At 42.5% G+C, this 27,934-nt stretch overlaps 1 protein-coding gene across 8 annotated transcripts in view; it reads left to right on the forward strand.

Annotated features, from left to right (window-relative positions):
* The window catches only part of LOC140479622 (ADAMTS-like protein 2), a 135,572-nt gene that overhangs the window by 61,924 nt on the left and 45,714 nt on the right, over positions 1-27,934 (forward strand). For 6 of the 8 annotated variants that reach the window (XM_072573494.1, XM_072573493.1, XM_072573490.1 and 3 more), the window contains 2 exons: positions 7,402-7,579; positions 15,488-15,938. In XM_072573494.1, coding sequence (XP_072429595.1) covers positions 7,402-7,579; positions 15,488-15,938 — 629 coding nt within the window. The remainder of the gene's footprint in view (positions 1-7,401; positions 7,580-15,487; positions 15,939-27,934) is intronic. The other 2 variants (XM_072573495.1, XM_072573496.1) reach the window with 1 other exon arrangement.

Raw genomic sequence — 27,934 nt, forward strand, 5'->3', positions numbered from 1 at the left:
AATTTACCTTATTGCTCTTTGTGGGGCTTTGTGCGAATTAACTGCTTTGTTTGCTTGTATTATAACAGTAACTGTACTTCCTGGGCTGTTGGCTGAATTGAGTTCATCACAGGTTTTATTTAAATTCCGGTTCTTTCCCGCTTTTGTTTTTCCCTGGAGCAGGAACCGTTATTTCTGCCCAGCGACACAGTAAGTGGAGTAGGAAATCTGTGCATTCACTGCATTCTGAAATGCAATGGAAATAAAGGCGTAGGGACGTGGGACACCTGTCTGTTATTAACATTGGAATCCATGGCAAAATGGAACATTCAAAACTTTGCATTTACTGTTGCAAATACAGTGAAGGAATATGAGTACCCTTCCTCGAATGGTGCTTGAGGTTTCCCCTAATTAACACCATTCTTCAGAACTTTTTTTTCCTCCAACGATGAGTTCCTTATAAAACCAAAACACTCGACAAGTTCTGAATTTACACATTTTGCATGTTACTGCCAAATTTGTTGTTCTCCCCCCTCCCCTCCCTCACATTGTCAAATGAACTGCTCTACTGGGCTGCTGATCTGTACCATCAAAATATGAAGACACTGTTTGTGAGGAGCACAGTTGAGACAGAGGGTGATAGCCAAGGGATAGCCACTTTACAAACAACTTAAAGAGACCGATACTGGGCAGTGAAATGCTCTCATTGCAAAGGAAAGCTTGTCCTTCCTTACTTTGTCAAGGATAAAGATGCTCTTTCTCTCCCACTGGCGTTGAGAAATCCCGGTTTGAATTCTTTGTCCCAGTCGCCTCTTGCACTCAGTCAATGCCAGCGTGCAATTCCTTTTCAAAAAGGAAGATCCATGCATTCACCCTTATCACTCTGCCTGTCAAAGTCCTGACAATCCCAATCCTAATGGCTCTCTGGTAGTGCCTACACTGCACAGAGGACTACAATGCAAGTAAAAGACCCACTACTGTCCCCTGAAGGGTGATAGTTTAAAGGAACGATGTGTGAAGCTGCCATTTATTTATGAGGATAATGAATGCTAAGCCCCATAAACAGTACTGGTAAGAATGAGCTATAGACCTGTCATGGCACAATGGAATAAAATGGGAAGAATTCCTTTTTGAGTTAGTGCAGGATCTCACTTCCAACCAGCCACATCTTGTAAGTTTGAGGCAGTTTGCTTAATTTGGCAGTAAGCCAGAGCAGGTAGAACATTCGTAACTATTTTTTTAAACTCTGCTTACATGGGAGACTTAACATTAAAAAAATACACTTTATATGAAAAGTTCTTCCTTGTATAGTACCTAGCCCCCTAAAATAAGCTGTGATATTTCAAAAGCAGCTTTTGGAAAGTTTTGAATGTTGCCTTTGCTACTGAAGAGCTAATGTGCAATGTGACTCCAGCATTAACTCTTGGATTGTGCTTCTGACAACATCTCTTCATCTTATGATGTTATAGGTCAGCAGCCCTGAGGAGCAGTTCATTTGACAGGAGGGAAGCAACATCAGTTTTGGCAGTAAAATTTAAGGTATATATTGAGGATTTTGAAATATAAGTTTATGATTATCACATGACTGTCATCGCTGGGCATTATGCCTGTGTCTTGGGGACTAATCTTTTTCCTGTTTTGAATCAGCTATTTACAATGAATTTCCATTATATTATGTTAACCAGACATTCGTCAGGCAAACTTTCTCAGCGGTCTATATCCAATAAATTCCTAAAGCTGGATACCTTGCAGATAGATTTGCTGTAATGATGAAAGGGTTTATATTGCTTCTTGAGTCAATTTGTTGAGTACTTCATAACTAAGATTGAGAACAAATTGAAAGAAGCATGGCTTTATAAATAGGGAGTATCAATTGCAAAAGCTGGGACGTAAAGCTGAACCTTCACGAATTGCTGTTGGGTCTTAAGCTTCAGCATTGTGGGCAATTCTGGATTCTGGAATTCAGGAAGTATAGTAAAGCCTCGGGGGAGGATGCAGGAGAGACTTAATGGAATGCTTTTAAGGAAGAGAGGTTTGTAGGGAGAAACTGGAAACATTGGGATTGTACTCCTTCCAGCAAAGCAGTGGAAGGGGAAAGGCAGGTGAATTGTGAAAACCTTATGAAGAGCTTTGACAGAGTAAGTAGAGATAAACTGCTTTCACTTGCAGAGGTCATAGATTTAAGATATTGGCAAAAGAACTCGAAGTGAGAAGAGGAGAAGTGATTTTACACAGTGAGTTATGATCTGGAATGCGCTGCCTGAAAGCATGGTGGAAGCAGATTTAATAATATTCCTGAATAAGAAATTGGATACATAAAAAGGAGCAATTTGCAAGCCTATAGGAAAAAAGCTATGAGTGAGACCACATAGATCATTCTGTTAAAAGGTTGTCACAGTCCCCACAAGTACAAGTGATGGGCCTCCATGCTTTATCATTGAATGATATTTCTACCAGACCCAGTGAAAGATCTGTTGATATCAAAGGCCTATATTTAGTGGTCCTTTAGGAAATTAGGTGTGATATTTTCCCAGATGTCCAATGCTAATATTTTGTGGTGTTTGTCACATCAATCAGTCAATGTAAGGATTTTTTGATCTAGATCATTCTCACCAATCCTCCTTTGCATTATCTGGGCATAACTAATGAATACAGGAGGATGCAGCATCAAAAGGTATCTACAAATTAGGCACTGTTCTTAGAAAACAAGTTTATTGCATGTCAGCTACACGTATAACTACATTTGGTGAGGTGTCGTTCTAGGACTTTAGAGAGCTGGTTCAGATACATCTGGCCTGATTTTTTTTCTTTCAGTTGTTCAATGGAAATAGTGCTGTAAATGTAGACAGAGCTAAGTGATTCCACAACCAATGGGTCAGGTCAGAGCTCTGCCTTTTTGCCGCATCTAGTCATAAGTAGTAGAGGGCAATTAAACAACTCGTTGGAGGACGGGGCTCCACAAACATCTCCTCCCTTAATAATGTGGGAGCACAGCACATCAAAGCAATGGAAATGGCTGAAACATTTGTAACGACCTTTAGCCAGGAGTGTGGAGTGAATGATCCTCCAGTTTTTAAAGCAATTTCGGTTTTTGATATAAATGGGATGTGTAGGTTAGGTGCATTAGTCATGGGGAATGTAGAGAAATAGGGTAGGGGAATGGGTCTGGGTGGGATGCTCTTTGGAAGGTTGGTGTGGACTTGTTGGGCTGAACGGCCTGTTTCCATACTGTATTGATTCTATGATCCTTTTGAAAGCTAGAAAAGAACTCCTTGTCTCCACCACAGACTGTGCATAACATTGGTAGAATGGGAGTCAAGGTAAACATGTATCCTGTTATGAACCATTACCTGAGATAACAATAGGAATAAGAGAAGACCATTTAATCCCTCAAACGTACACTATTCAATGCCAAAGTTCATATATTTCCCTCTATTCCATATTCCTTAACATAAAGTATCAATCAATCATTTTAAATCCGTAATTGATCCAGCATCCATTGCCATTTGCAGAAGAGAGTTCCAATTGCTTTTCACACGGAAGTGTTTCTTAATGTCAGTCCTGAAAGGTCTAGCTCTAATTCTTTGGCTATGCCCCTGATGCAGGATTCTCCATTAGTTGAAATAGTTTCTTTGCCCCCCCACCCACACCATGTATTGTCCATGTTAGCTTCAGAGCTGCAATCACACCCACTACCTAAGCTTCTAAATTCCAGGAACTACACCCCCCCCCCCCCAATAATACATAAAAGGCCCTTAACCCACGGACTGTTTTGATAGATCTACATTGCACTCTTTCCAAGGTCATTATATCTTTCTGAAGGATTGGTGCTTGGACTCTTCAAGTTCTCCAGGTGTGATCTGAGTAGGGCTTTGGAGAGCTGGAGCATCACTTCTACCTCTTTGCCTTCTTATAGATAGAAAGGGTACTATTCAATTAGCATTTTTGATTATTGTCCTGACACCTTACTATGCAGATGGCTTTTGATGCCCTATTGGTTCTACCTTTTTGACATTTTTTTATAGCCATTATTTGGGCAGAAAACATTCTTGTAGTTTATTGATAAACTTTGTGCTGATTAAAGCAAATACTTGGGAAGTGGAACATCTCAGTCAAAGTAGTTCAGAGCCTGGGAATTCTGCGGTGAGTAATTCACCTCCTGACTCCCCAAAGCCTACTCATCACCTACAAGGCACAAATCAGGACTGGATGAGTGCAGCTCCAAGTATACTCAAGAAGCTTGACACCATCCAAGACAAACCAGCCTGGTTTTGATTGGCACCCCATCTAACATCTTTTACATCTATTCTCTCAACCAATGGCACACAGTGGGAGCAGTGTGTACCATCTATAAGAAGCAGAAATCCACCAAGGCTACTTAGATACCACCTTCCAAACTAATTGTCACTACCAGGTGGCATGGTGGCTCAGTGGTTAGCACTGCTGCCTCACAGTGCCAGGGACCCAGGTTTGATTCCAGCCTTGGGCGACTGTCTGTGTGGAACCCATGTTTGTGGGGGTTTCCTCTGGGTGCTCTGGATTCCTTCCAAAGATGTGCTGGTTAGGTGAATTGGCCATGCTAAATTTCCCGTGATGTTCAGGGATGCATTGGCTAGGTGCAGTTGTTAGAGGGAATGTAGAGTAATTGGGGAATGGGTCTGGGTGGGATACTTTTTGGAGGGCTGATGTGGATTTGTTGGACCAAATGGCCTGTATCCACACTGTGGGGATTTTATTATACTGTCTAGAAGGGCAAGGGCAGCAGATTCACATGAACACCATCAACTGCAAGTTTTCCTTTCAGTCACACACCATCCTGACTAGGAACCATATTTTCCTTCTTTCACTGTTGCTAAGTCAAAATCCTGAAACCCTCTTCCTAACAGCATTGTGGTTATATGTATTCCACAAGGACTGCAGCAGTTTAAGAAGCCAGCTCATAACAACATGCTCCAGAACAATGATGTACAGCCAATAATTGCTGGCCTGACAAGCGACACACAAATCCCATGAGAGAATAAAGAAAAAGTAAAATCTGTTGCTGGTTTTATTGTTTTGTTCTGCTAAAGGACGTGCTTTGGTCTAAGGGCTGGAATTTATTAGCTGTCTGGGGATGGGCTAAGTGCTGGGTTTGGAGGACAATGGGAGAAAGGAGGAGAGATGGTTATGTCATCCCATGAGGGGTGGGTAAAGTAGAGGACAGTTCTGCTACTTAGAGTGCACTTAAGTGGCAATGAAGGCCTTCCCACCTCCACTAGCATTTATGTAAATGGAAACTGGCAGGTGAACCCATGTGGTATGCTCCAAGGATGATGGGCCTTCATATGTGGACACTCTTTGATCTATGGAAGGTCTACAAAGACAGCAGTGACTGCCCTCGCAGCAAGAACACCACATGCCCTCACTGGTCTCATGCCAGACTCCAGCTGCTTGGTGACGGGGGCTCCATCCATCGTCTCCCCTTTCTACCAGGGAGAGCCCTCGCGGTGCTCCAGGGAGTAGCTGGCCCATCTTCTAGCTCAACTGACAGCTAAACAAGCACAGGCAAGACGTGGCTCAGGGTCCCACAGTGGGTTTGCACTCAATTTTGGCCTGTCAGCATCACCATCACCTCATCACCAGCACTAAAGTCAGCTCTGCATCACAGATCAGCATTCCCTACTGTGTTAGACTGGCATTTCCAGTTCCCCCCACCCATGTGCACTGTACTGGCACATGATGAGATTGCCAAATCTTGGATCATGTTGTCGGATGGAAGTCCAGCTCTACCTCATTTCCCACACAGCGAGCAGAAAACACGTTTGGCTCATCCAGATCAAAGTATGGAGGTCCAAGAAATGAGAGGGCATGTATTAATTCCAGAATACAGTTTTTAGATTGAGTCATGTAGATAACCACATTAATCCAGATTGTTGTGGATGACCCAAGCACTCAGCCAGGGTATCCCCTGGGCAGGCACTGCAAACTCTTGTTGCCTCCGCATGTTTCCCAGTAGTCTAGCTGAACTATGATGTTAGTCAGCGAATCCTTGTAGACTGTTCTGGCGTTTCCACATCCCACACACTTTGTGACCTGAGATTGTGTTCCTAGCTAAAGGAAGATAGAAGGAAAGAATCTTACTGGACTTCAGGGAATTCGTCAGAGCCAGTGAAATAATGTCTGAAGTGCAATCTCAATTGTAATGTTGGTAACATAGTGGTCACATTATTTGTTTGTACCAGGATTTCACAAGCACCAGCAGACAATAGCCAAATTATCTATTTTAACAATTAAATTTAATGGAATATATATTGGTCAGGACTTTGGGGAGAACACCATCTCTTGTCTTCAAAGTAATGCCATGGAATCTTTTACGTCCCTTTGGTTTAGCATCTCCTCTAAAAGATGGCACCTTGTACAGTGCAGTACTCCCTTTGTCCCACATTGGATTGTCAGGCTGGTTCAGTGCTCAAGATCCTTGAGCTTATAAGCTACTGACCCAAAAGCAAGAGTGGCATCAGTGGAACCACTGATGGTTATTGTATCATTTGAAGTCTCATGGAACAGTGCTAATTTATCACAGAGCTGTCCAGTTCTTATGAATCAATTGTTGTGTAATGATGGTGAAGTTACCAACATATTTATGAATGGAAAATCGTGGATCACCAATAGTTTGTTGACAATTGTATATTTAACGGCATAGAAAAGGGGTAGGCAATGAATATAAAGTATTTGAATGTTCCAAAAGCATTATTTTGTTCAAAATGTATTAAGAGTAAAGAAGCCTTACTCCAATCCTACAGAGCATTGGTGAGGCCTACCTGGAGTACTGAGTGGAGCTTTATTCTTGGTTTTTAAGAGTCAAATGGCCTAATTCTGTTCCGATTCCTTATAATTAAGGAATAAAATAACACATTTCATTTGTCTAGTGAAGGATTTTCTTTAAAACACCTTACATCTCAGGATATATAGTGTAGAATAGCTTGTAGTGGTCTATCTCTCAGTTCCTGTCTTATCTGTGATTATCTTATTTTTAAAGCAATACCATCAAGGTCATTGCCATTCTGAATTCTTCCTTTTTTGTTCCTCCTAAGCTCCTTACCTTTTTCCATAGCTAAATCATGACTCATAATTGTCTACTGACAAATAAGTACAAACTGTATCATTGGGGAATTACCTTTATATTGTAGAAGCTAAAGCCTCACTCTCTTTAGCCTTACTCTTCCAAATTGTGGATGTTTAAACTCCATCTTATTATAGACTAATCACTAGTGGTTGTATCTCCACTGATTTACCTCCGTGCTCTCCAATTGTTTTTTGATATCTGCCCTTTCTGCATGGGTTCAGATCAAGAACAATATTCTCACGGGAAAAATAGAAAAGATTATTCTGAGGTCTGACATTGCTGTTTGGTTCTGATGATTTCTCTTTCTGCTAAAACAGTATTACAACCTCAATGGGAAGATGCCACATGTTACGTATGAGTATACGATCCCACGACCGCCCGTGCTCAAGCCTGCGCCTCCCGTTGAGAATCCGTTCTACTTCAGTGTCCCAGAAGCAAAGTTTGAAGACCGTGTCAGCAACTGGCATCGAGTCAAATTCCACCCAGGCCCTAATGGTGAGCCACTGCTTCCTATTGACGCAGCCAGCTAGGTTCTTTACAGCAGCAATAGTGAGATTGCATGGTCAGGACGTCTCGATGATGTCCCCTTCACCACTGAACCTGGAGCCAAAGGATGGGAATATCATTCTCTTTGAGATGGACGATCAGGATTCGGAACTGTACCTTTCTAATAAACTGCCTGATGTTTCCAAGTATTGAGTTTTCCAAGTTACAAAATGAATTCCATGTGAACTGAGCAGTTCAGAAAGAAAGGTTCAAAATCAAACATGCTCTGTTCAATATTTCTTTAGGTTTGTGTGTGGAAGTCTTGCTCCTTTTAACTTTTCCTGGGTTTCCCTGAATCCCAGTAATTGACCTCCTAAGTTATACAGAACTCTGTAGCAAGGCTTTAACGATTAAGACGAGGAGTAGATCATCAAGCTTCTTGAGCCTGTTCAACCCAGATCCTGACTGGTCTATATCTGAAATACATTTACCTGCGTTTTCTCCGTATTCTACCCAGAAATGATCTAGCAATCTTATTTTGAGAATTCTAACATCCCACCATTTCACCCATCCCCACATACTGCCCTTTCAAAGATAAGACCATAAGATATAGGAGTGGAAGTAAGGCCATTCGGCCCATCGAGTCCACTCCGCCATTCAATCATGGCTGATGCGCATTTCAGCTCCACTTGCCAGCGTTCTCCCCGTAGCCCTTAATTCCTCTAGACAACAAGAACCTATCAATCTCGGCCTTGAAGACATTTAGCGTCCCGGCTTCCACTGCACTCCATGGCAATGAATTCCACAGGCCCACCACTCTCTGGCTGAAGAAATGTCTCCGCATTTCCGTTCTGAAATGACCCCCTCTAATTCTAAGGCTGTGTCCACGAGTCCTAGTCTCCTCGCCTAACAGAAACAATTTTCTAGCATCCACCTTTTCAAAGCCATGTATTATTTTGTACGTCTCTATTAGATCTCCCCTTAATCTTCTAAACTCCAACGAATACAATCCCAGTATCCTCAGCCGTTCCTCATATGCTAGACCTGTCATTCCAGGGATCATCCGTGTGAATCTCCGCTGGACACGTTCCAGTGCCAGTATGTCCTTCCTGAGGTGTGGGGACCAAAACTGGACACAGTACTCCAAATGGGGCCTAACCAGAGCTTTATAAAGTCTTAGTAGTACATCTCTGCTTTTATATTCCAACCCTCTTGAGATAAGAGACAACATTGCATTCGCTTTCTTAATCACAGACTCAACCTGCATGTTTACCTTTAGAGAATCCTCGACTAGCACTCCCAGATCCCTTTGTGCTTTGGCTTTATTAAGTTTCTCACCATTTAGAAAGTAGTCCATGCTTTTATTCTTTTTGCCAAAGTGCAAGACCTCGCACTTGCTCACGTTAAATTCCATCAGCCATTTCCTGGACCACTCTCCCAACCTGTCTAGATCCTTCTGTAGCCTCCCCACTTCCTCAGTACTACCTGCCTGTCCACCTAACTTCGTATCATCGGCAAACTTCGCTAGAATGCCCCCGGTTCCCTCATCCAAATCATTAATATATAATGCGAACAGCTGTGGCCCCAGCACCGAACCCTGCGGGACACCGCTCGTCACCGGCTGCCATTCTGAAAAAGAACCTTTTATCCCAACTCTCTGCCTTCTGTTAGATAGCCAATCCTCAATCCATCCCAGCAGCTCACCTCGAACACCATGGGCCCTCACCTTGCTCAGCAGCCTCCCGTGTGGCACCTTATCAAAGGCCTTTTGAAAGTCCAGATAGACCACATCCACTGGGTTTCCCTGGTCTAACCTACTTGTTACCTCTTCAAAAAATTCCAACAGGTTTGTCAGGCATGACCTCCCTTTACTAAATCCATGTTGACTTGTTCTAATCAGACTCTGCTCTTCCAAGAATTTAGAAACCTCATCCTTAATGATGGATTCTAGAATTTTACCAACAACCGAGGTTAAGCTGATTGGCCTATAATTTTCCATCTTTTGCCTTGATCCTTTCTTGAACAAGGGGATTACTACAGCCATCTTCCAATCATCCGGGACCTTTCCTGACTCCAGTGACTCTTGAAAGATCTCAACCAATGCCTCTGCTATTTCCTCAGCAACCTCTCTCAGAACTCTAGGGTGTATCCCATCGGGGCCAGGAGATTTATCAATTTTAAGACTTTTTAACTTTTCTAGCACTATCTCTTTCGTAATGGCAACCATACTCAACTCAGCCCCGTGACACCCTTTAATTTTTGGGATATTACTCATGTCTTCCACTGTGAAAACTGACGCAAAGTACTTGTTAAGTTCTCCTGCTATTTCCTTATCTCCCATCACTAGGCTCCCTGCATCAGTTTGAAGTGGCCCAATGTCTACTTTTGCCTGTCGTTTGTTTCTTATGTACTAAAAGAAACTTTTACTATTATTTCTAATATTACTGGCTAGCCTACCTTCATATTTGATCCTCTCATTTCTTATTACACTCTTTGTTATCCTCTGTTGGCTTTTGTATCCTTCCCAATCTTCTGATTTCCCACTGTTCTTAGCCACTTTATAGGATCTCTCTTTTTCTTTAATACATTTCCTGACTTCCTTTGTCAGCCAAGGTTGTCTAATCCCTCCCCGGTTAATCTTTCTTTTCTTGGGAATGAACCTCTGTACAGTGTCCTCAATTATACCTACAAACTCCTGCCATTTTTGCTCTAGTGTCTTCCCGGTTAGCCTCTGCTTCCAGTCTATTTTAGTCAGTTCCTCTCTCATGCCCTCATAATTACCTTTATTCAACTGTAACACCATTACATCAGATTTTGCCTTCTCCCTTTCAAACTCCAGACTGAACTCTACCATATTATGGTCGCTACTTCCTAAGGGTTCCCTTACTTTAAGATCTTTTATAGAGTCTGGTTCATTGCAAAGCACTAGGTCCAGAATAGCCTGCTCTCTTGTGGGCTCCATGACAAGCTGTTCCAAAAAGCCATCCTGTAAGCATTCCATGAATTCCCTTTCTTTAGATCCACTAGCAACATTATTTATCCAGTCCACCTGCATATTGAAGTCACCCATGATCAATGTAACCTTGCCTTTCTGACATGCCTTCTCTATTTCCCGGTACATGTTGCGTCCCTGGTCCTGACCACTGTTAGGAGGTCTGTACACAACTCCAATTATGGTTTTTTTGCCTTTGTGGTTCCTCAATTCCACCCACACAGACTCCACATCATCCGACGCTATGTCATTCAATACCATAGATTTAATTTTGTTCTTAACTAACAAGGCAACCCCACCCCCTCTGCCCACCTCTCTGTCTTTTCGATAAGTTGAAAAACCATGGAGGTTTAACTGCCAGTCCTGACCCCCCTGTAACCAAGTCTCTGTGATGCCTACTACATCATAATCATTCACTATTATCTGTGCCATTAATTCATCGGCTTTGTTATGAATGCTACGAGCATTCAGGTAAAGTGCCTTAATGCTAACTTCCTTATTAGAGATGTTGTAAGTCATATGTCCTAAGTTATCCTTGCTTTTTTCTGCATTCTCAGTCTGCCTCAATTTTAAATCCGCCTGGACACATGCTATCCTGCTGCTTATCTTTCCATTTACCTCCATACTCCCTGTCGCTTTCACTTTCCCTTCCCCCCAACTCAGAAGTTTAAAGTCCTACTGACCACCCTATTTATCCTCTTCGCTAGAACATTGGTACCTGATCGGTTCAGGTGGAGACCGTCCCAACGGTACAGATCCCCCCTGTTCCAAAACTGATGCCAATGCCTCATGAAGTGGAATCCCTCTTTCCCACACCAATCCCTTAGCCACGTGTTTACTTGCCTAATTTTCTTGTCCCTATGCCAATTGGCACGTGGCTCGGGCAGTAATCCGGAGATTATGACCCTTGAGGACCTGTGCTTCAATTTCCTGCCTAGTGCTTCGTAATGCCCAAACAGGTCCTCCACCCTAGTCTTGCCTATGTTGTTGGTACCAACGTGGACCACAACAACTGGATCCTCCCCCTCCCGCTCCAATATCCTTTCAAGCCGGTCAGAGATGTCTCGCACCCTGGCACCGGGCAGGCAACACACCATGCGAGACTCCCGATCCGGCTTGCAAAGGATACTATCTGTCCCCCTAATTCTCGAATCCCCTATAACCACTACTTGTCTATTAGCTCCCCCCTCTTGAATGGCCTTCTGCACCATGGTGCCTTGGTCAGTTGGCTCATCCTGTCCAGAGCCCTTTTCCTCATCCGAACAGGGAGCAACAATCTTGTACCTGTTGGACAAGGTCAAGGGCTGAGGCTCCTCCACTCCTGAACTCCGGTTCCCCCTACCTGCCTCACTTACAGTCACACTCTTTTGTGCCTGATCACTAGCTGAGTGTGAATTAATTAATCTCCCAGGTGTGACTGCCTCCTGAAACAAAGCGTCCAGGTAACTCTCCCCCTCCCGGATATGCCGCAGTGTTTGAAGCTCAGATTCCAGATCATCAACTCTGATCCGGAGTTCTTCCAGCAACCAACACTTGCTGCAGATGTGGTCACTGCCGTTCACAATGGGATCAGCCAGCTCCCACATCATACAGCAACAGCACATCACCTGCCCAGCCATCTCTGACCATCAATTCTCATCACCCCTACCATCTTTGGCTCATTGTTCTCATCTCACCACTGTCTCCTGTGCACCAATCTGACCACATTGCTTCCAGACTCTCCTAAGCCTTCCTTCCTGTAAACTCTTTGCAAACTTCCTCGGGGTTCCATTAGTCCATAGTGTCCTGTAGTAATCTCAGACCTACATGTCCCATTCCTTTGCTGTCATCTGCACCAAGCTCATCCTAGGGCAGTCCTGTCTTCACCAGATAAGAAATGGGAGATTTGCATAGTGCCTTGCACAATCTCAGGACATTGCAAAGCATTTTTTTGCTGCCAGAACAGTACTTTTGAGACATAGCCTCTCTTGGAGGCTGGCAGCAATGTGAGATAAACAATCAGACAATCAGTCAAACAAGATCCTTTACACCCACCTGAGCAGGACTTTGGTTTGAAATCCAAACAGTTCTCACCTTTGACTGTGCACTACTGCCCCAATATTAAAGCAATGCGCAGTCAGGATTAAGTGCAGAAATATTCTGGTGGGGTGTCACCTCCAGACTTTGAGATGTCGGGGCGACCATTGAGCAATGGTTGACATATCATAGTTAGTAAACTATTTTTAATCAAATCGTAAAGCTCCCAAGTAGGCTTGAACATTATACCCACTCTACCTCAACAAGATAACCTACATTTATGCTTTCTGTGCTTAATTTGTGTCTAATGTTGCTTTCATTGCCCCTTGACTATCACAGTGCATTCTTGGCTGTGTGATCTCTCACATTCTCCCCTCTGAAAATTGCCAAATTAATCCCAACAGTTAATTTTAAACGGTATGACAATTTGAAATGTTGCCAGTATCAAGCTCTCAGACAGCATTACTGTCTGAGGTGTGGAATGGCTTTGTGCCTGTGAGGTTGCTAACACTGAACCAGACCTCTTGAAAGAGAGGGGTGTTATCGTCAATCACAAATTCTGCCTTTCATAAGATTTGACAATAAACAATAGCAGCCTGTTTTCACTGGGCCACAGAGACCAGGACAATGTTTTTAAAGCTAGAATAAAATTAAAATGTCAGCATGCACACCAGGGTGGCCATTTGTAGACTGTACAGACAATTGAGGTCCTTATGGTTCTCCTCTCAAACCCTTTAAAGGAAAGTTGAGACAAAGACATTTTGTCCTCATATAAATTCCACTGGATTGTGAGTATATTTTTTTTTGACATTTTTGTTTCTTCAGGTGGATTTAAAGATTATTTGGAAATTTAAAGCAAAGTTGTCACATTATATCTACCTTAGACTGATTATTTAGAAGACACTGTTAAGATTAGTTATGAAATATATCAATGAATTGACTATTTTTAATTACCATAACACTCAACTACATAGCATTCATTATTACAGCAAATGTTTTCTTAATGAGACCAGGAGTCAATACTCAGTATGAAAACACACACTAAGTTTTAGAAACCTAATACAAGGTGTATACACATCGCTATTATACTTTATTTACGGCATAGATCACTTCGAGTCATAGAGTCATACAGCATGAAACAGACGCATGTCGTGCATGTGGATTTTAATTGCTCTGCCAGTGTGGCTGTGTCTTCAGTTAATCTGGCTCCTGGCACCCCTCCACTTCACTTATCTCTTATCTTTTGGCCACCTGATCTAGCAGCTACTTATGTGGCTTTGCTTTAAAATGCTCTTGTGAAGCACGTTACAACATTTCATTATGTCAAAGTTGCCACATGAATGTATTGCTGTTGAAGGGGATTTGCTCTTCTGGGAGGAATAGACCAGAGCAGTGCCAGGTGGATGAGAAGGGACCGGGTCCGACCAGACCAAGAAGCAAGGTTATGCAGGGCACTGTAGTAATGGTGAGCCTGCTGGGGAGGGGCGATTGGGCAGAAAGAGCATCAGTTTAAGTGGTTTGTGTCTTGTGCTGGCTTTGCAGCTTAAGCAAGTTGGGCAATGTAGGTCGATCAAACAGTTTGAGTTGGCAGGCAATGTCGTGGTGTGTGGTTACTTTATGAGCTTCAGCAGTCTTTAAAAGTGCAGCCAGGTTGTAGAATCTGCAAGAGTTCGTTGGTGACTCTAATCCAGTGGGCTATTGAAATATGTCAGTTTGGCCAAAGACTGAAGCTTGTACTCTGAAGTATTATTTTAGAAGGTTGCGAGGTATTTTTGCTCAGCTGGAGAAGATACCTGGGTGTATAGCTACAATTTTGTAAATGTTTCTCCCTCAGAATGAACTATGTGTGGGTATACTACTACTTTTAGCCTTGTGATGAGATGGCGGTGCCTCTGCCAAAGCAAATATTTGTTGCCCATCTTAATTGCCCTTGAACTGAGTGGCCTTCTTGGCCATTTCAGAGGCCAGTTAGGAGACAGCAGTAAATGGGAGAGATCAGCATGTGGCTGTGACATAGTGGTAATATCAAGGGACTACTAATCAGGAACATGCTATGTTCTAGGGAAGTGGGTTTGAATCCCAAAAAGGCAGATGGTGGAAATTTGAATACAATGAATATCTTTTTCCACTGTCCATGCTTCAGGAAGGAAATGTGCTATCCTTATTCGTTCTGGTCTACGTTTTACTCCAAACCTACAGCAATGTGATTACCTCTTAACTGCCCTCTGAGGTAATCAGGGGTGGACAATAAATGTTGGCCCATTCAGCAATATCCACATCCCACAAAAGAGTAAACAAAAAAATAAACTGTGTTGGTTTGGATTTAACAAGCAACAGTAGTCTCATTCAGATTAACCATGAAGCTATCTTTGTATTGAATTTAAATTGAATTGAATATAAATTCCACCCACTTCTATAATGGGGGTTTGATTCCATATCCTCTGAGCAATCACCTCTGCCTCTGGAAATATTTTCTAATCAATCTATTCAGGTCTCCTGGCTTAGAGGTATCGACACTACCACTGCCACGTTTTTGGATCACTGCAGTGATATCACTATGGTGTCACCGTCCTACAATGTTGTGGAGTAAGCTCATTATCTTGTGTGCTGTCTGTGGAAATGGAAGACTTCTGATGAGGGATGGGAAACTCAGTGCGAGTCCTACAGTTAGTTCCTGCACAACTTGTCCCAAGGACTTGTTCCACAAAATAACAGAGCCACATAAATTACAGAACCACTGTTGATTAGTCAAGATACAGATAAGTTGCATTGTAATAGAATGGAGTTACAGGGCTAAGTGACTTGCTCCTGTTCTTATGTTAACTTCTATGTGACCTTTGAAAGAGTTCAAGGATTTGGTTTACCAACTGTATAAAGAAGACATTTCTGAACCAATGTTTCTTTCTCAGCCCTTCAGTCCAACGTAATCAGTCTGAGCCCAACACCATGGAACACAACAAGCACTTTGCACCACTCCCGTTTGCACAGTAACTTTCGAAGCAGTTCCCAGCAGAGCAGTCTAAGAGCACTGTGCAGGAACAGCTCCCTGAACGCAGCTCTGCCCATCCTGTGCACAGGGATAGAGGCTAACATGTCGGCCAAGCTCAGGACTGAGAACTTCACCAGTTACTCAAACCCAGGAGGTGGCAGCCAGCAACTTGAAGAACCCAATCAGGGCAGTGTACTTGAACAGCTTCATGTGGGCTCGGAGCCCGGAATAAACACTGGAGGTGAGGAGAGATTTAGCTACAGCCTGTTGACGGATTCAATTTATCCGCTTTCCAATTCTACTTCATTCCACCTCTTAAACTTAGTGAATAACCACAGGACGGAATCTATTCAGTCACCAGACACTGAAAGGTAAGATTTAACTGTTCCTTTATTCTTGAGCTTAGTTCAGTTCACTCTTGTGTAATGGTCTTAGAAATAAACTCCCACATTTTGTAATGAAATATGGAGATACTGTCATAATAGGAAAGAAAGTGGTTGAGCTAATGCAATAGACATGACTGACTTTCTTGACCCTATTTTAATGGCTGTGGTGAAATGATGCAGTACCTCCCAATGGCAAGCAATATCATTAATTAAGAAGGAGATTGTCGTTTTGGAGGGTAGTTTGTACCTGATTTATAGTTAAGATGACTTTTCTTTTCAATGCTTCCTGATATTCTGGTGAAAACAAAATCCATGGAGGTAAATTATGATTGCTGTGCTTTGCAGAGAACTCAGAAAAGTGAACCTCAAGCATCACATGGTTAGTCCCACTTAATGGGCCCTTTCCTCACTGTGAGGGTGTAAAGTGTTGCTTTCTAGATCCAACCTGTGATATGAACTAAACTTTTAAGTTTGTGAATTGTGTCTGGGGAGCTTCTGTACCATTTCACAAAGATTTCTCAAATTTGTTAAAAATGCGAGAGTTTCTAATTTTGCAGAACACCCAAAGCAGGGGACAAAATTATTAGAGATAAAGGAGGAAGCTATGCTTGTCTCTCCCCAGGAGCTGTGCTTGACTGAGTTCTCCCAGATGCCTGATGTCCGAAGTGGGTTTGAGGCAGTCAGAACCCAGTCTTTCCCCTTAATTTGGGTTAAATGGCCAGCCCTCCAACAAATGGAGGTTTATGGGAGATTCAGTCTGTACCCCACCTGTCCTGGGAGTGCCCAGTACTGACAAAGGGTTCCTTGAAATGGGAGAAGTGTTTCAGTTCCACACACTAATATCTCTCACCAAAATTGTAAGTCATTTCCAGTCAAATATATTTTGTGGCAGGTAATGAGAAAACCAAGAGAGAAAGATCTATATGACCTTGTTCTCAGCAATCTACCTTTCACAGATGCATCTGTCCATGACTGTGTCAGCAGAGTGATCAATGCACAGACCTCGTGCAGATGAAGTCCAGCCTTCCCATTGAGGACACCCTCCATTCTGTTGTGTGGCACTGTCACCGTACTAAATGGGTTAGATATCGAAAAGATTTCGGACCTCAGAACGGGGTATCCATGATCCACTACAAGCCATCAGCAGCAGCAGAGTGGTATTTAAACACAATCTATGGCCTGGCCTATTTCCAACTCTATCATGCCGGGATATCAACCTGGCTTCGATGCATGGCATAGGAGGGCTTGCCTTGAGAACCACCAGCCATACCTAAAACTAAAGTGTCAAATTGGTCAATCATCTCAGCTGTAGGCTACCACAGCAAGAGTTTCTCAGGGTAGTGTCCTAGGCCCAACCATCTTCAGCTGCTTCAGCAATGACCTTCCCTCCATCATAAAGTCAGAAGTTGGATCGATGATTGCGCGATGTTCAGCACCATTTGCGACTTCTCAAGTACTGAACGTCTGGCGGTTACCAGAAACTGGACTGTACTAAATACAGTGGCCACAAAAGCAAGGCAGAGGCTAGGAATTCTGAAGTATGTACCTCCTCCCCGTGACTCCCCAAAGCCTATCCACCTTCTACAAGGCTTAAGTCAGGAATATGGTGGAACACTCCCTGTTTGCCCAGTTGAGTACATCTTGAACAATACTCAAGAAGCATGATACTGCTGAGGCCAAAGCAACACGCTTGATTGGCAATCCTTTCCCCACCTTAAGCATTGACTTCCTTCACTACCTGTGCACACTGGCAGCAGTGTGTGCAAGTTGCAATGTGGCAAATTTGATAGTACTTTCCAACAGCCTCGACCAACTAGAAAGACCAGAGTAGCAGGTGCAAGGGCACACCATCACTCACACGTTCTCTAGGGCAATAAGTTCTAGTCTAACCAGCAAGCCCACATTCCCTGAAAGAAATAAGTTAAAACATTCACAAAAAAAACCTCCTGTAACTGCAAACAGTGTGCAAATTTCTTCTTGTGCTCCTTTGTAGCTTTTGATTGCTGCAAGCACACCATTTTCCTTTGTTGTCGTATTGCTTCTGTGCAGTTTTTACGCATGCCTCTCTGTTCCAATGCTGCAGTGACTTTGTATCCCACCCCTGTGGCGTTTTCCAAATATCTATATTTGCCCTTTTCTACTTCATTTGTTGCCTTTCAGTGGCATCTTCAAATCCACAGCCCCTCCAGTGTTGTCAAATTGTCTGTTTGACAGCAAATAGTTAAATGTTCTTCCATCAGAGCATTAAGAAGGTGGAGACCCCACCTTTCAGCCCATTGATTCCATCAGCACTTTGGTTACTCACTTCAGACTGAATGCAGTCATGTTAAATGTGGCATTTAATTCTTTCCAGAATAGGGCCTCACATCCCCAAGATTGTACAGGCTGCTTCCATGTGTCGATGCATCATCAACCACATTGTCCCACACTAACAGTGAACAGCCTTCTCCATGCCTTTGTCATCTGTAGATTTGATGACCAACTTCCCCATGGGCATCCTTCCATTCTTGACTTTCCAAACACATCATTTTCCTTGTATCTATCACTGTCATCCTTGATGAAACCCTTTTGTTTTTGCTCTGACCCAGCTCTGTAACCTCCTCTACTCCTGCTGCCCTTCTAGCGTTAATCTTTTGTGACTCCCTTTTCCTTAGGGACAAAGTTATCGACAATTTCAAGCTCATCTCTCTACTTCTCCATTTTTCTTTGAAACCTTTTTCGAAACCTCTTTCGCATAGTCCAATCTTCTTGTGCGTACTCAACTTTCCTCTGTATTGTTCTCCCAGTATAGCATGTTTTTATTTTCTATATTTAACATGCTGCATAAGTACACATTGTTATATAGAATGCTAAAGAGCACCATGACATGATAGAAGCAGTGTATTTAGCTGTGACTGCAAAGCAAAAAGACACGTACAAATTTGAAAAGGCAAGTGAAGCTCCAACTTGAAAGAATTTGAAATTGCTCTTGATGAATTGTAGGTTAATAACAGCATTGAAGGTTGGGGGGACAATGCTGTTATATAAATGCTAAAACTGATTAATACATTATTATCCTGAGGTTGAACTGAGTTTACTTTAGGGGAACTTGCTTCTTTATTGCATTTTTTAAAAAGTCCATAGAATGTTCCAAAGTGCTTTTGCATAGTGAAGCATGCTTGATATTGTCTGCATTGCTGTAATGTAGGAACTGTGACAGCCAATTTGTCCCTAGAAAAATGCAACAAACAACATCACGATTGTGATCAAATCATGTGCTATAATGTTGTTTAGTGAGGGATAAATATCAGCCAATGGAGAACGCCTCTGCTCTTTTTTGAAACCAAGCCTGGGTGCCTTTATGTGATCTGAAGAGGAGGGCTTCAGCTTATTGTTTCATTCCAAAGGTGGCAGCTCACACAGTGCAGCTATCTGTCCAGATTATTTGCAGTGTATCTCAAACACTTTCCATTTTGATTGGTCAGTCATGCAGATAAGGATTGACCGAGTTTGGTCTACATTTTGATAAGTGCAAAACTTTGAGTGGCCAATGGTACCTATAATACAAAATGTGCTGGAAATTCACTGAAAACCTGTGATATTCTTAAACTGGGCATGGTATCAAGGCCCATCCATTTCAGATTTCATTACTGGCATCTGCCTGAAGTGAACCTAATGGAAATTCTTTGTACAACCGAGCTTTCACGTGCTTGATTAGCATTTTAAGAAAGTGGTGCATGTTGCCTCCCGGTTTGTTAAGTTTGCCCCCATCGCCGGACGGACTAAACCTACCCATTCCTGCCTCCAGTCTGATACCTGATCTTCCATGCTGTCCTCCACCCAGACCTACCATCGTCCCGTGGTCATGTCCTCATCACTGGATCTATACTAACCTAAAAACGGTTGGAATAATATGGAAAGAGCCAAGAACGGGGGGCTGGACGGGTGTCAATTCAGCAAGACTCATTGATGCTGTATCAACACTGCTGGAGCCCATAATGCTGTTTAAAGGAGGTGGAGAAGATGGACTCTGAGAATCTTTTGCCATTAGGATTATCGTGACCCGAGTGATTCATGGATGTGTTCTTGGTCAGTGTTAACTGTGTCCAGGGACTTCAGATAGAAAAAGGCTTTTGGTGAATGCAGCTTAAGGCTGAAACAATTGAGTTGGAAGCGAAGGATCTTGTGTAATAATTGGAAAGATTGAGATTTCACTTGGTGTGACGTTTGTGCAGTGATTAATGTCAGTATTTTTAATTATATGAGTTTTTGTTTGTGTATCAACCTGAGACTAAGGTTGTAGTTAATTGGGCAGTAAGCACTTCAACAGACTGGAGAGGTACAACTAGCAGTGCCCTCTCTCAATCCTCCAATTCCCATGGCAAGAATAGCACTCCAACACTAGTGTCCTCTCCCAAGCCAACATACTCAAGATCAAGGCGATAATAACTTAAAACCAGCTCTGCGGTTGTCATTCACATTCCTGACACTAGACATCCAAAGCAACTACTTCATTCAGAACTCCAATGTAGTGGTGAGACTCCCAGGAGGATTGTGAAAATGCTTGCTGGTGGCCTTAAAAGAGATCACATTGCGCTGGTTTGTAACTGACCAAATGGAGAAAGCACAGCTGGAGAGGCACCTAAACAAATTGAGAGACTTTGTCAAGAACCTGCAGAATCTCTCCATCAATGTCAGCAAAATGAAAGAGCTGGTTATTGACTTCAGGAAGCAGAGTGGAGGGCATGCCCCTGTCTGTATCAGTGTTGCTGAGGTGAAGAGCATTAAGTTCCTGGGAGTGATGATCATGAAGAATCGGTGTTGACATGGGTGGACCAGGGCAATCTCAAGAAAGCAGAACAATATCTCTACTTCCTCAGGAGGCTATGGAAATTCAGCATGTCTACAAGGACTCCTACTAATTTTTTATGGATACACCATAGAAAGCATCCTATCTAGATGCATCACAGTGTGGTTTGGCAACTGCTCTTCCCAACACTGCAAGAAATTACAGAGAGTTGTACATATAGCCCAGTCCATACAAACTGGCTTTCCATCCATTGACTCCATCTATACTTCCTCCTCCCTTGGGAAAGCAATCAGTAGAATCAAAGACCCCGCCCACCCCAGTTACACTCTCTTCTACCCTCTTCCATCAGGCAGAACATATAAACCAGATTTAAGGACAGTTTCTTCCCTGTTGTTATCAGAATTCTGAATGGGCCTCTCAAATTTTAGATTGAAGTTTGGTCTCACTCTCTTTCTGCACCTTCTCTGCAGCTAGTAGCATGGTATTCTTCACTCTGTTCTATTATCCTAATGCACTTTGTTATGATATGATCTGCCTGTACTGAACACAAAGTAAAACCTTTCACTGTACCTTGGTACATGGGACAACAAGAATCAACCAACTGAAATCAGATCGGGGAAGTAGAGGTGGTACTTCACCAGCATGTGGCAGAATCTGTCAGCCACGCATTTGACGTACCAGCCATCTCAAAATCCATTTCACCAGAATGGAGGGAAGTCATCCTCAAACCTGAGGGACTGCTTAAGAAAAGGAAAAATGCAAGTATTGAAGTGAAATCTAGCAGCTTGTTTAAGATATCCTTCGGCTTAATCGTAGCATTATGTTTTTATTTCACTTGTTAGACGGAGGACTTGTGGCACAATGGAGAGGGCCCTTTGAGGTTCAAGATCCTCTCCAGGGCTTGGTAGCCAAAGAAGGTGCTATCCATAATGTGATTGACCAGGTTAAGTATCAACTTGTAAATCCCTTCAACATATAGCAGACGAGAAGAGCAGGAGAGATTCTTGTGTTGGCCGTGTGATGCAAAGGAACTGGAGCCTCTGCCATCACTCTCCATAGCTACACTCACTACCTGGTGATCTCCATTCAAGATCGGAGACGGTTACAGAGAGTGGTGAACTCAGCCCGGACAATCACAAAGGCCAACCTCCCATTTATAGAATTCATCTACCAGGCCCGCTGCCAAGGAAGGGCCGACAGCATTCTCAAAAATCCATCCCACCCTGACAAGCTCTACCATCGGGGAGAAGATACAGAAGCTTGAACACACCCATCAGCCGGTTTCAAAACAGTGTCTACCCTACTGTTGTTAGAATACTGAATGGACTCACAAACTCTTAACATTCGCCTGTACCTGTGTTTTTGTTTTTGCCACTGTTACCTATTATTTACTTATCTATGCTACTTAGCTCTGTGATCTGCCTGTATTGCTCACAAGACAAAGCTTTTCACTGTGCCTCGGTACACGTGACAATGAATTGAATTAAATTAAATTCAGTTCAATACAGCACACTTGTCCAGTGTATAGTGCCAACAAAGTTGAAGCCTTGAGGGGAAGGCAGTTGGCTGAACATGTTGATGTAGGTCTGTGGTACTAACAGATTTGGCTTCACTTCCCATTCCATCCAGGGTGTATTTGAGATCTGCCATTCCAGCCCTACCATCCATACAGGTTGTGGCACTGTGGGTTGACCCTGCTATTGGGCAGAGAACGCAAGAAGAATCAGCAGGTCATTTGTTACAGTAAAAGATTTTAAAAAGGACATCTGTCCATCGGCTTCATGGGAATTCCGCTTTTTAACATTTATTGGCCTTTACTAAGATTGTAACAAGATTTCGAATGACTCATCGAATTAGTGTCTACTTATTTTTGTGGAAGGGAGTTCCTCCTTGAAGCTACCCCCTTGAAGATACAATTTTGAACTTATCTGCTGATTGGCTGAATTCTAATTTTAAGCTTAAGACCCCCTTATCGTAGCCCTTCCCAGCAATGGAAAATGTCATTTCCTAAAACCTTTAATCAAATTGTCCCTCGGCCTTCTATAACCCAGGGAATATCAGCCTAGTTCATAGAACATAAAACATAGAACATTACAGCACAGTACAGGCCCTTTGGCCCTTGAAGTCACGCCAACCTGTGAAACCAATCTAAAGCTCACCTAACCTACACTATTCCATTAACAACCATATGTTTATCCAATGACCATTTGAATGCCCTTAATGTTGGCGAGTTTACTACTGTTGTAGGCAGGGCATTTCATGGCCTTACTACTCTGAGTAAAAAACCTTTGTCAACGTTCCTCATCATTTAATGCTTTGAGTCATGGTACTATTCTGGTGACACTCCACAGCATTATTTCGATGTATGGTAGATATTTTCGAAGCAGTTGTAACCAGAGTTGTTTGCAGTGCCTCCAACATGGCCTAAACAAGGTTTTGTAGGGCTTTAGCCAAACTTCCCCTTACATCATAGCTCCTGGTTATGAGGACTAACATTCCAATTACCCATTTGGATTTTTTTTTTGGTCCTGAATTCTTCATTCTAGTGAATTGAGTGCCTGGAGCCCTAATTTTCCTTGGGTAACCACTTTTTTTTTGCGCATTAGAATTTAAATCTACCCTGTTTTGGTCCAGAGTAGAAGAGGTTAAATTTTTCAGTCCAAAATCAGTCTGTTTTCATTTTATCCAAATTGTCAATGTCCCTGTTTAATCCTTTACTTCTATATGCTATCAAACATTGAGTTGTTGGCAGACTCGTTACATGGATCTCTATTGCATTACTTTAGGTATTAATAAACATAGTGACAAACCAAAGTCCTCCACAGGTTGTTGTAGGATTGTACACTTGTATCCAGTTTACATACCTATCTTGTTAACTACCTGCTGGAAGTCTATATAAACCATACTCCTGGATTTTCCTCTATTGGTTAGACTCTGAAAATTAATTATTTTTGTTAGACATGACCTGCCCCATTATAAATCTATGTAGATTTGTAGTGATCAAATTTTTCAAAATCTTCAGCTTATAATTCCAGTAATTTTCCAACGACAGATATTAGAGGAAAGTGTTTATAGTTTCTATCACCTTTCTTAAATTTTGGAATTACACCATTAATTTTTCAGTGTTAAGGGGTATTTCATGGATCAGCAACACTTTGGAAGATTATAGCTAAATAACTGTAATTTTATTTTTCACGTACAGCCCATAAAAACCCTGAGGTAGAAGCCATCAACTCCTGGAGATTTGTTACTGCTGTTATTTCTTTCCAATATTGCTTTCTTGCTTATGCTTCCTTTAGCGAGTTCCTGTTCTTGAATCATTTTCAATTGTCCTGCAATGTTGAATGTATTGTCCTCTCCCACAGCAAAAGTTATTCAAAATGTCTGCTCTTTCCATATTTTGGACTTGATTTTTTGATTAATATTTTACTCCTAGTTATTTTTTTATATAATATATTTTTATTAAGAAAAAATAGATTTTTAAATATTACAACAAATACAAAACAATGCAATTCAAAACAGTACAAAAATAGTACAAAACTAAACCCAAATAATAAAAAGAATTCCCCAACCCACCCTCCTATACGAATGTATAAACATATATAGAGAAGTATAAAATTAAAAAAAAAACCCAAACTAACTATTTAACTAACTAAATAAATACCTAACAACAAACAAATAAATAGTCATAACTCAGCCCAGCCAAACGAAACACTCATACATTCACAGTTCCTCCTCCCTGGATATTGGACTCATGAAACACAATCGTTATGGCTATATAAAAGCCCTTGTTAGTGTGGCAGATAAATCTGTATCCAGGTATTTCAAAAAGGGTTGCCATGTCTTGTAAAAATTCTCAGTTTTGTGGTGCACCATATTTGTGAGAAAATCCAGGGGAATATGCTCCATAACAATCTTCCGCCAACCCGACAGGCCTGGGATCCAACCTAGCAAGATATTCTTCCTTGCACAGAATGCAAGAATATTGAAAAGTTTTTCCTTAGGCGAGTGTGCAGGAAATGCAATGGGTAGGCCCAAAAGGAGCGAAATAGGGTCCTTCTCCTTCCCTACACCTAAAATCCTCTCCATTGCACCCACTACAGTGCTCCAATATGTTTGAAGCCTTCACAAGACCAAAGACAATGGGTAAGAGTACCCGTACAGACCTTGCACTTGGGACATGCTGAAGATACCCCTGGTCTAAATTTTGACAAACAGTCTGGGGCTAAGTGGACCCTGTGGAGAATCTTCAACTGTAAAGCATGGGTCCTATTGCAAATTGATATCTTCCTTGCATTCTCCCAAATATCCTCCCATGCCTCTGAAGAAATTTCAACACCCAGCTCTCTTTCCCACATCTTGCAGAGTCGATCAGACTCATCTGAGGTGGCATCCCCCAATTGGTGATATAAAGTACTGACAGAGAGTGTACTCTTGGCCCTTAGTACCCCTCTTTCTATGTCAGATTTGTAGGGATCAGTCAAAAGTGTGGTCTTTTTTTGAATAAAATCCCTAACTTGAAAAAAACGAAAGAGGTCTCTATTAGGTAACTCATACTTCTGTACTAACCGATCGAAGGACATCATTACATCTCCCTCAAATAAATCACCCATGCAAGATATACCCCTAGCTGCCCAACGTTTAAATCCTGAATTTATCATACCCGGTTGAAAACCCGGCATACCTACTAAAGGTGTAAACAAAGATGTTTTGCCAATATTACCTTCCCTCTGCCAAATTGCCCTCCATGCTTTAACAGTATTGATGACTATTGGGTTATGGCAATATTCCCTAACTGTCCTCACCTTGTCTAAAAACAGCAAACTGGTAAGGGGGCACCTTGCCTGGGAGGCTTCGATATCTAGCCATATTGAAAGAGGGTCCCCACAAACCCAATCACTCACGTAGGTCAAAAGCGAGCTTAATTGGTCATTTTTAATGTCCAGAAGGTCTCCTCCCCCCAATCTGTCAGGCAACTGCAGTTTGGCTAATTTAATGAGGGGCTGTTTATGGTGCCAGATAAAGGAGCTGAACCAACTGTTCAGTCTCCTGAATGTTTGTTTATTGAAAATCAGAGGGAGCATCCGTATAGGGTACAGCAAACGTGAAAGAATATTCATCTTAATAAGCGCTATCCGACCCAACCATGAGGCTGGAAGTGCCTCCCATCTTTGGAGATCTTGTTTAATTTTTTCAAATAATTGAGTAAAATTGGCTTTGAACAGCCAATCCAGAACTAGAGTAATGAATATGCCCAACTACACAAAACCCCTCTGTGACCACCTAAATGGGAATCTATAGTTACTCTCAAGAGCCAACTCTTTCGGAAGACCACCCATAGGCATAGCCTCTGATTTAGCAAAATTAATCTTATACCCTGAAAAAGCGCCAAACGCATGAATGCATTGTATCAGGCAAGGCACTGAGACTGCTGGATTTGTCAAGAAACTTAGAACATCATCTGCATACAGCGAGATCTTATGTAATTTTGACCCCACTTCTGGAGCTGATATATTGAGATCCCCAAGAATAGCCTCTGCCAACGGTTCAATCACCAACGTAAAAAGTAATGGTGAAAGGGGACAGCCCTACTGGCTGCCCCTAGAAATATTAAAATTGCTTGATCGTACCCCGTTGGTAATGACCGCAGTGAGAGGTACACTGTAGAGAACCTTTATCCATCTTATGAAAACTTTGCCCAGACCAAACCGGTCTAGAGTATAGAAAAGGTGCGGCCACTCAACTCGATCAAATGCCTTCTCTGTATCTAAAGAAATCACCAATCCCTCTATTGACTGCTATTGGCATGCTTGAATTACGTTAAGCAGCCTCCTAACGTTATTGGAGGATCTGCGACCCTTTATGAAGCCCATCTGATCCTCTTTAATAATAGAAGGTAACACAGTCTCCAGCCTTAACTCAAGAGCCTTAGAGAGGATTTAAAGTCCACGTTTAAGAGCGAGATGGGCCTGTATGAAGCACAGTCTTCTGGGTCCTTCACGTTTTTAAGGATAAGTGAAATATTGGCCTTTCTCAGAGATGGTGGGAGACAATCATGGCTGTATGAATCATTAAACATATTCAGCATTGGGCCTAACAGTATACTTATAAATTCCTTATAGAATTCACTGGGAAGCCCATCAGGACCGGGCGCCTTTCCACTCTGAAGCTGCCTCACAGCTTCCTGCACTTCTTGCTCTGATAATGGGGCATTGTGAAAGGATTGTTGTTCGGGATTCACACCCGGGAGCTTCAGATCTCTAAAAAAGGATTCCATTTTGGCCTGCCCCTCCTCACAATTCTCAGACTGATATAACTTAGAGTAGAATCTCTAGAACGCCACATTAATCTTTTTAGAATCACATGTTAGGTTCCCAGACCCTTCCCTAATCGCTGTAATGGTTTGTGGGGCACTTCTCTTTCTGGCAAGGTATGCTAAGTATTTGCCCGGCTTGTCACCATGCTCGTATAACCTTTGCTTTGCAAAAGTCAGCTCCTTCTTTGCCGTCTGCGTGAGCATGGAATTTAATGTAGACTGCAGTGCCGTAATCCTCTGTAGTTTGACCAACGAGGGTCTGTCAAAATAGGCCTTCTCAGCTGCCTTCAACCGTGCTTCAAGGAGACGTTGCTGCTCACCCTTCTGCCGCTTCCTACTGGTGGAATATGAAATAACTAACCCTCTGGCATAAGCTTTGGCAGTTTCCCAGAGAACAGATGAGCTATCAACCAAGCCTATGTTGATGTCTAGGAATGCCTGAAATTCCCTAGAGAAATACTCCACAAACTTGATGTCCATGAGAATAAAAGGGTCCATTTGCCAGTACCTTGAATCCACTGTAACATCCTTAATTTTAACCATGAGGTACACTGGAGCATGATCAGAGATGGCAATATTACCAATCGTACAGGACGCCACCAGATCCAGGGTTACCGCAGGGTTCAGAAAAAAATCAATCCTCGTGTGACATCAATGCAGATTGGAGAAAAACGTGAAATCCCTACCTGTAGGGTGGAGACACCTCCAGCCGTCCACCAACCCTAATTCCCCACACAGACCCAATAACTGCTTAGTTTGTGCAGAGGGTATCAAGGGACGTTTAGGCAATCTGTCTATTGTGGGGTCCACGAGGCAGTTTAAATCTCCCCCTATAATGATGTGCCGAGACTTGAGACTTATCAGTTTAGAAAAAGC

Source organism: Chiloscyllium punctatum, chromosome 7 (assembly GCF_047496795.1).
Source record: "Chiloscyllium punctatum isolate Juve2018m chromosome 7, sChiPun1.3, whole genome shotgun sequence".
Classification (NCBI taxonomy): domain Eukaryota; kingdom Metazoa; phylum Chordata; class Chondrichthyes; order Orectolobiformes; family Hemiscylliidae; genus Chiloscyllium; species Chiloscyllium punctatum.